Source organism: Microtus ochrogaster, chromosome 18 (genome assembly GCF_000317375.1).
Source record: "Microtus ochrogaster isolate Prairie Vole_2 chromosome 18, MicOch1.0, whole genome shotgun sequence".
Taxonomy (NCBI): domain Eukaryota; kingdom Metazoa; phylum Chordata; class Mammalia; order Rodentia; family Cricetidae; genus Microtus; species Microtus ochrogaster.
In genome coordinates, this window is record NC_022020.1 from 47,758,693 (window position 1) to 47,767,194 (window position 8,502).

The 8,502-nt window shown below is 48.6% G+C and overlaps 1 protein-coding gene across 2 annotated transcripts in view; it reads left to right on the forward strand.

Annotated features, from left to right (window-relative positions):
• The first annotated feature begins 4,321 nt into the window (after positions 1 to 4,321).
• Sh3tc2 (SH3 domain and tetratricopeptide repeats 2) overlaps positions 4,322 to 8,502 on the forward strand; it is a 60,099-nt gene continuing 55,918 nt past the window's right edge. For both annotated transcript variants that reach the window (XM_005356182.2, XM_026783644.1), the window contains exon 1: positions 4,322 to 4,389. In XM_005356182.2, coding sequence (XP_005356239.1) covers positions 4,338 to 4,389 — 52 coding nt within the window. In that variant the 5' untranslated portion in view covers positions 4,322 to 4,337. The remainder of the gene's footprint in view (positions 4,390 to 8,502) is intronic.

Here is an 8,502-nt window from a genome sequence, read left to right on the forward strand (position 1 = left end):
CTCTCCTCTCTTGTCTTTTTTTATGCTGGGGTTGGAATCCAGGACCTTCTGCATGTTCAGCAGGTGTTATACCTTAGCTACACTCTCTGCCCCGACTCACTCTGCTTATTACCTTGATGAGACTGTAGAATTTCCAAGAGAAGACATATTTCCCATATGCAGTGGCAAACCAGGAGCTCCGTGCCTAGCTCTGGTCTTCAGCCTCTGGCCTCTAGTTCTGGGCACTCTGAGCTTTGGAAGACTTCTTTGAATTTGTTTGAATTGTGCCATTTACAAGTCGGGGAACTCCACCAGTGGATCTGGATGTTTGGCCCCCAGCACAAAGCAGAACACCTGCTGATGTGATCATCCCGACCTGTGATCCCCCTAGCCCAGAATACAGCAGGGGCTTCCCAAGTTGGGCAGAAGCACCTACTCCTTTTTGCTCCCTAGCTGGGTCAGCTGCCACTCGTCACTCAGCCAACTTTATTTGAACCAGCTGTCACCAAAAGAATATTAAGGAAATAAATGAATAAATACTTGATGATGGTGTGGGTGGCAAATGAAATGTACTTGGGATTCCCGTTTTCTTTGTGGTCATCTCCTGAATCTTCCCCAGTGAAACTGCCATCCTCACTGCTCTGCTGGGACAGTCAGTAGCAGATTCTCCGCCATTGTTGCCTCTCTATTAGTAGCTTGTAAGACACAGTGGGTCACCGAGTGTCTTAGTCGGGGCCACTCTTGTTGTGATGAAACACTATGACTAAAACGACTCAGGGAGAAAAGGGTTTATTTGGCTTAGTCTTCTATATCACAGTCTGTCATTGAAGGAAGTCAGGACAGGGAGGAACTCAAGCCAGGCGGGAACCTGGAGGCAGGAGCTGATGTAGAGGCCAAGGAGGGATGCTGTTTACTGGCTTGGTTCTCGTGACTTGCTTAGCCTACTTTCTTACGGAAGCCAGGACCACCAGCCCAGGGATGGACCATTCACAATGGGCTGGGCCCTCTCCCATCAATGGCTAGTTAAGAAAATGGCTTAAAAAAAAAGTTGGATCTTTTGGAGGCATCTTTCCCCCAGTTGAGGCTCCCTCTTCTCTGATGACTCTAGCTTATGTTGACATAAGACTAGTCAGTACATCTGCTGTAAAGACACTTTCTTCCAGGAATTCGGTCATGCTTCTGAACTCTCACTGGCCCTACCCCTCTCCTGCCAAAATCAGTGGATTGCAGACCAAGCCTCGATGCTTCCTTTCTATTCTATTGCACCAGCACTCTCCCAAAACATCACACGTAATTCCGTGATTTAAATGTCTCCTCCCTGCTAACAGTTTTGCCTATGGTTGGCAAGCCCCTTTGCGCTCCCGTTCCGTCTTTGCTTAGAGACATAGTGGCAAAGAGCCTTAAACTTAAAGGTTGAAAGCCATCCCCTCCAATGCTTGTTTCTCAGGACCCATCGTCTCAGTAGACACCATGCTAATTCTCTCAGTTGTTCAGGGGGAAACAATAAGTGTGCTCTTCATGAATTTGTCCCCTCATCCACTCAGCCTGCTGCTATAGCCTTTGGAATGGTTGATTCTGTGCCACTTTACAGAGCTCATGAGAGGGAGGGAGGAAGGGAGGGAGAAAGAGAGGGAGAAAGAGAGAGAGAGAGAGAGAGAGAGAGAGAGAGAGAGAGAGAGAGAGAGATCAGAACAAGAACTTTAGTCTGATTTTAGGCCTGACCATGTTTATTCATAGTTAAGGGGCATCTTGTCACTTACTTTGTCCTAAAGTGAAGATAGGATATGGTCTCTATGGTGTCTGATAGGGATGGAAATGACATCCATAGCCTGCAAGGGAAGCTGGAAATTGTAGTCTTTCAGCAGGAAACTATTACAGGTGTTTGACCCACCAGTGTAAAGGCGACTGTGAAGGCACTTAGGGTGAAGATCATCTCAAAACACCCATCCTAATATAAAAACACGGTAAGTCATGCTGGGAACACGCAGCTTAATAGTGGAGAACCTGCCTTTCTGGCATGAGGCCCTGGCTTTGGTTTTGAGTCTTTTTTTTTTTTTAAAGGGGAAACAAAAGAAAATAAATATCTTAAATAAAAACTTCAATGACTGCAGTAAGCCTGCTTGATATTCAGTGCTAACTACACCGAACACTGGCTGTTTGTCCTCAGGAGCCCCAGCGTGGAGACAGGGGAGTTTGCTGCTGTGGTCTCTGAGCTCATCTACCCACAAACCCCTGTCCCCCAACACTCTAGCCACTGTGCTTCCTTTAATATGCAACCCAGGCTTCGGCCACAAGGCCTTTGCTCCTGCTGCCTCTCTGCCTGGAAATCTCTTGGTTCTGACCATTCATCAGAACAACTCATGAGCAGAACTGAGGCCTTTGCTTCTCAAGGGAAGCAGGGACTTCCTTGAGAATGGACCGTTCATTTCAGACTTGCCAAAATGTCTGTCTCGGTCAGCCACCCCAGGGGACCCTCTGGGACCGTTGATCCGGGTCTTGATCCATCATCATTTCTAGTTGTGTGGTCCTTGTATGGCAGTGGTATGTGGAGAAGTCCCAGAGAAGGGCTAAGCCTAGCCATTTGCATACAGAGGTCAGAGCTTGGCTTCTCACCGTTGTCTGATTCTTGGGCACCTCCCAGAGACTTTGAAAGGCTGCTTTCTAAAGAACAACTTACCCTTTCATCTTGAGTAGGTTTTGGTGAGGGGAGGGCATGGCTCACATCGTAGAAAACAGACACTTTAAACAGTTGTGCAGAGACAAAACGCCCACCATGAGGGGGCTGGGATCAAGGGACTTCACCCCTGAGAGTCCTCACCATCCCTAGCCCTCCTTGTCCCCTATGCTTTCCACTGTGGATGGATGGCTGGTCCAGAGGGTAAGAACACGTCTCTGTAAGCACATGTCACTGTGTTCTGATAATGGTGGATGAGCTCACATGTCAGAAAGGTGATACTTAAAACATGGGACCAACCAGGATGGGCGCAGGTACTAAGTCTGACATTCAGAAATGGTGTATGTGTGAGTGTGTGTGCTTGTATGTGCAGACTTGGGCAAGTTAAATGACCCTCTTCACTTGCTTTCTACCTTATCAAAAAGAAAAACGTTTATATTATGGGGCTCTTGTGGTCCTTAAATAATACATAATAGTGCTTGGCTGAAGAAAACAGCTTCTATTTGACGCACAACCAATTAGCACACAGTTTCTGAAGCTGTAGTGGAGGCCGGCTGGAGGTCCTGTGTGCTGTGTGTCCCTAGGCTGATCCACTGTGGACACTAAGGATCATTCCAGAGAGACAGACTTCTGTCCTTCTCACTGTCATCCCACTGACCAGGTCACAGCCCTTTCTAAAAGCCCAGCGAAGCCTGAAAGTTCTGCCTCCAAAGAGCCCGAGACACAAGCCTGCTGCCAGGACCCTGCCTCTCTCTGCCAGTACTGTCTTGTCCTTGGGCGTTCCTGCAGACCTTTGCTCTGGGTTGGGAGGTCAGTGCCCAGTGATCCTGTGACTGGCTAGTTTGAGCGGTCAAGCATCTGAGCAGTCTCAAAGGTATGCAGCCTGTTCTCTCTGCCTCCTGTGAGTGATCTCACGGGAGATTTCTGAGGCTCAGCCCTGTTGTGTGAGGTGCATTCCCCGACTCCACTGCCCATCTGAAACAGAAAAGAGCTTTCCAGCATGACCAGTTCTTCATGAATGTCTGACACCTTAGAATGGTTTGGGTAGTCCAGTTCTTCAACCATAAAATTCTTGGTAACACTGGATGATTTCTTGGATTTCTCTCCCACCAGGACTTTGGGGGGCCGCAGCTGGAAGGTGGGGTGCTCAACCCTGTTCACCAGCCAGTAAGTGGCTCACTGATACTACAGACTGTCACTCACTGGCCTGACTTTATCAAAAAGCCAAGGAAGCATTTGCAGAGAGGCTTTCTAAGAGCTGGCCGGGGAGTCTGTGGGCCTAGACCATCTGGGAGCGAGCAAGAACGACACCCTTGATTCCCAGGATGCTCTTTGCCCTCCTCTGCCCTGGCCACCCTCACAAGAACTGTGTCTGGATCCTAGAATGCGAGGAATGTGCCACAGCCTGATAGGCATGAAGCAATCTGTCGAAAGGCAGGGAGGAGCTGCTCCCCAGGCCAAGGCCTGACAGCAAGGACTATCTGGCCTGCAGGCTGAGTGGCCCCTCCCACCTTCCCTGGCCTCCCCACTGCAGGCCGGATATCAAAGGCTGCATTGTGCATTGAGCAGCCGCGGTCCCTCGCGTGCCAGGGAGGAGGCGGGAGGAGGGCCTCAGATGGGAGGCTCCCAAGTTTCTTCTGACTGGCGTTCCCAGGGGCCTTGGCCCAGGGAGGATGGTGCACACATGGGTGGCTGCTTCTGTATCCCTGGGGAGCGGAGTCTTCCCTGGGGCCCAGGTGAGTTTCCTAAGGGGATCTGGCCTGGGTCTTAAGCTAGAGTGCTGGTCCAGGGAAGTTGGTGTTTTGGAGAAACTCTCCTTCCAAAGATTGGGAGATGGCTGTACTTTCTGGCTGCCTGCCTCTCATCCCCTTCTAGTTTGGTGTTTCCCATTCTGGGTGCAAAAAGGCAATGAAGTCTGGGAAATTCTACTTTACCTGAGAAGTAGGTTCTGTGCCGGGTCTGCGCTTTGTGAACAGGGAGTGAGGGCTGCTCTTGGCAGCCACTCCTAGTGTGTGACTAAGCCCTTCCTTCCTTTCTTCCCAAGATTCCCTAGGACAGGAAGAAGGCTCCACAGTGAGTTCCTCTGTGGCCTATGAACGGTCATAAATTTGTTTGGGGTCACTCAGCGCTATTTTCATCAGGGCTTCTGCTGCAGAGGAAGCAGGGCTGTTTCCCTCCTCTTACCTATGACGGTGGCCCAGCCTATGGAGTCAAGGTCATGGAAAGTTATGCTAAGAAGCTGTCCAGCAATCTGGACACAAGGTGACCAGTCTTCCTGGTTTGCCTGAGACTGAGGGCATTCTTAGGATGTGGTCAGCTAGCTCTACAACCCAGATCTCCATGGCGAACCAGGGCAGTTGGTCATACTGCTGAGGAACTCCTGCAGCTTTGCATAGCTCAGCAGCTGAAGGAAGCCCTGTGGTCACACTGTAGGATGTCCATCCGGATCGGTTGTGGCTCTAGGGGAAAAGGGCGGGGTTGGGCTGGGGGAGGACTCACTTGGGAGATGGAGGGACTCTGCTCTAAAGCATTGGTCTGCACCTTTATTAGGGTCACGTTTCTTTCTGGAGAGCTACCATGGTTCTGGTGAGCACCACCATGGTTCTGGTGAGCACCACTATGGTTCTGGTGAGCACCACCAAGGTTCTGGTCACCATGGTTCTGGTGAGCATAGCTGGGAGGTTCTGCCAGCTAAGGGCTTTTCCTCTGAATTATTGCTTTCTTCTATGGTCTGTGACTTGGGCTCCTCAAAGGACTTGAGATTTTTAAAGCGAACCCCAAGTAAGCCATAAGTCCTGGCCTACACATTTTGACATTTATAGCAAGGACTTTTTCCTAGACAAGGGACACCATGAATCCCACCCAAAACTATACATAGACAAACTCCAAATATCACAAAAGGCTGTGACATATTTTGTTTTTCCAAATTTCTGGGGGTTCACGTCTATACATTCAAAATAGAAAACAGTCCAGCACACGGTTATTCACGCCTAATAGATGTCAGGCCTTGTTACTATTTCTGTGACCCTCAAATATCACATTCTCTGGGGTCCGTGGGATCCTCTAGAAAGTCTGAGGCCCCTGACACTGACCCTAGCTTCAGTGGGAGGAACTCGGCTGCTGTTTGATGGGGTTCCATTTGGGACAAGTTCAGTGGTGCGAAACTCGGACTGATACCGAAGGCGTCCTTGAAGTTTGATGACATTGTCATCCCTCAGTTTCGCCCTTTTGCTTTTTTTTTTTTTTCCCAGCACAGCCCCTGGCAGCCCCTGGATTTACTGTTTCTCCAGGAGCCAGCTTACTATTTATTCTGTCGCAGCCTTCCAGTCATTCTTCCTGTCTTGTTCTCCACCCACCAGCCTTTTCCTGAGGGAAGTCGCTAGGGATGCATCTGAGGCCAGATGGTGTAAATATTTCCATCCTAGCCTCCCGGTGTATCCTAGGGAAATGTCACAGAGTCTGAGACCCTTCTCTGGACAACAACTTTTGCACGACCTTAGGGAAGTCTCTGGGACCTTCGGGTAGCAGTTATCTGACTGTGGGCTGCATTGAGTGGTGGGAGGGATTAGATTGGACAGTGTGTCTCATAGATGTGTCTCTCAGTGTTGGCTAGCTCTTCTGCTGTTAGCTAATATGGGCCACACCTCTTCTCTAATTTGCTATTCTCTACCGGAGAGAGGTCTGTGTTTTAGTTTCTTTGGCGGCTGTTGTTATTGGGTCTGTGTATGTGGGAGTTAACAATGAAGACCAAACCATGTGTCCTTGTGTATAGGGGAGGCAAGGGAGAAGGTTCGAGATGATGTGGGACCCTGGGTGGCTGCCCAGGTTTGCCATGGTGTAGCAGTAATGGAAGCTGGCTTAGGCTGCCTCGGCAAGCTCTGTTCCTCTGCAGAAGAAGGCCCGGTAGACCCTTCCTGCAGCTCCTCTGGTTGAGTCTTCTGCTTTCTACAGAATTCTCCCACTAGCATGTGGTGAGAGGGAGGGTCCTGGCCAGTTGCCCGGCCTCTGACTCCTCCCTTTTGGGTCTCTTGTTCTTAATCACCAACAAGTGCCCACTTCAGATCACAAAGGAAGTCATGGCAGAAACGCCTAGCTCTTGTCCCTTATCCCCAACACTCCTTTGTAGAGATTTGGCAAAAATTCTTACATAGAAGATGGAGGGGAGAAATTTTTTTGTAGACACCATCGCTCTCTTTTCAGCCTTTCTATTAAGACCAACTCACTGATAGAATTACACGAGGAGGGGAGCGCACACAGCAATCACCAGGACACCGCTCTGAATTTGAACACAGTGATGACACACAGTGTTGGAATAATGAGTTCCATCCACTTTATCATTTTATGCCATCAGAACTGCTTCTTTTCTTTCTCCTTTTGAATAAATAAAAAAGTTGCATCCACAGTTAGGGTCCCCTGGATGGCTCCTTCCAATCTGACTCCCACAATTCACTCAGCAAAACCAATCACTTTTATGAATTCTGTGGTTTTTTTTCCCCCTCTTCCATCTCCACACACACTGCAAAGAACAGTTTGCAGTTTTCAACATCAACAAAATGCTATTGTTATGCAGATTGCTTGCCGACCCCGCTGCTACTTTGCAGTCTGAGATACATCCATATAGATGGATGTAACATAGTTAAGAGTCTGTGTTTTCTTCCAGCAAGGAGATGTGGGCTTAGCTCACAAAAACTGCTGATGGCGTGTCTTCTGGGTCAAACGAAAAAGCATGGGTGAAGTAATAAAGAACATGCAAGTGAACCTTCAAGGTCGATTTTCTTGAAGTTTTGGAGGGAGGGTTGGAGCAGAGAAGCCAGAAGAGAAGGGGGCGGGGCTTCACTTCCAGCGAGTATCTGTCTTGGGATGCTCTCCTTATCAGAGACCTTTTGACCTTAGAGTTCCAAGGTCAGCTACTATAGTAGAAATAACCAAGTCTGTCCCCAGGGATTTGGATGACCTCTGTTAAGTTATTGTGTAACTTTGGTTAACTCACCACTCATTTCTATGCCTAAACTGCCCAACATTCATTTTTTGTGATGTTTCTTTCTCCCTCATATTTAGCGTCAGTCTTTTGGCAGGTCAGGGGCCCTTCTCTCTCTCTTACTTTAAGGCACAGTGTTGTTCACTCCGCTCACTTACTTCTCACTGTTAAAATTACAGTCCAGTCTCCCACTCCCTCCCCTGACTTTCTAATGGCCTTCCAGCTGGCCTGAACCTTCCGGTTCCGGTTCCTTCTGTGTCCCTCCTGTGCTTCTCCTAGCAAAGCGATCACTTTCATTGAGCCCCTGCACTGCTGAGAATGTCCCATAGCTCCCCACCCATTCCACCTCTGCCTGCCACAAAGTGCTCCTCTCTCCTGGCCCTGCTCCATTTACCAAGCTTGGCCACTCACCTGGCCAGCACGTGCAGGTTGACTTTTGCTACCATATACGCATACGAAGCTCATCGCTACCCTGCATGCTTGTTTCTTATAGATTAAAAGAGCTTTAAAGATGTTCATTTTATTTTATGTATTTTGCTTGTATGTGTGTATGTGTACTACACGCACGCTTGGTGCCTAGGGAGGTCAGAAGAAGGAATTGGGTCCCTCGGAACTGGAGTTACAAATGGTTGTGACCCACTGTGTGGGTTCTAGGAATGAAATGAGTATGTTCAACTGAGAAACCATCTCTCCAGTGCTCCCTTGCAGGTTTCTCATGTACTTTCTTGTATACTCTAGGTTCAAGCTCTTTGATGATTGTCTGCAGTGTTAATGTTTTCTTTTACTCTGCCAGCTGTGCAGACTCTTTCACTTACACCTTTTTTTTTTTAAAGCATTGGTTGGCTCTTATTTTTTATTTTTATTTTTTTTT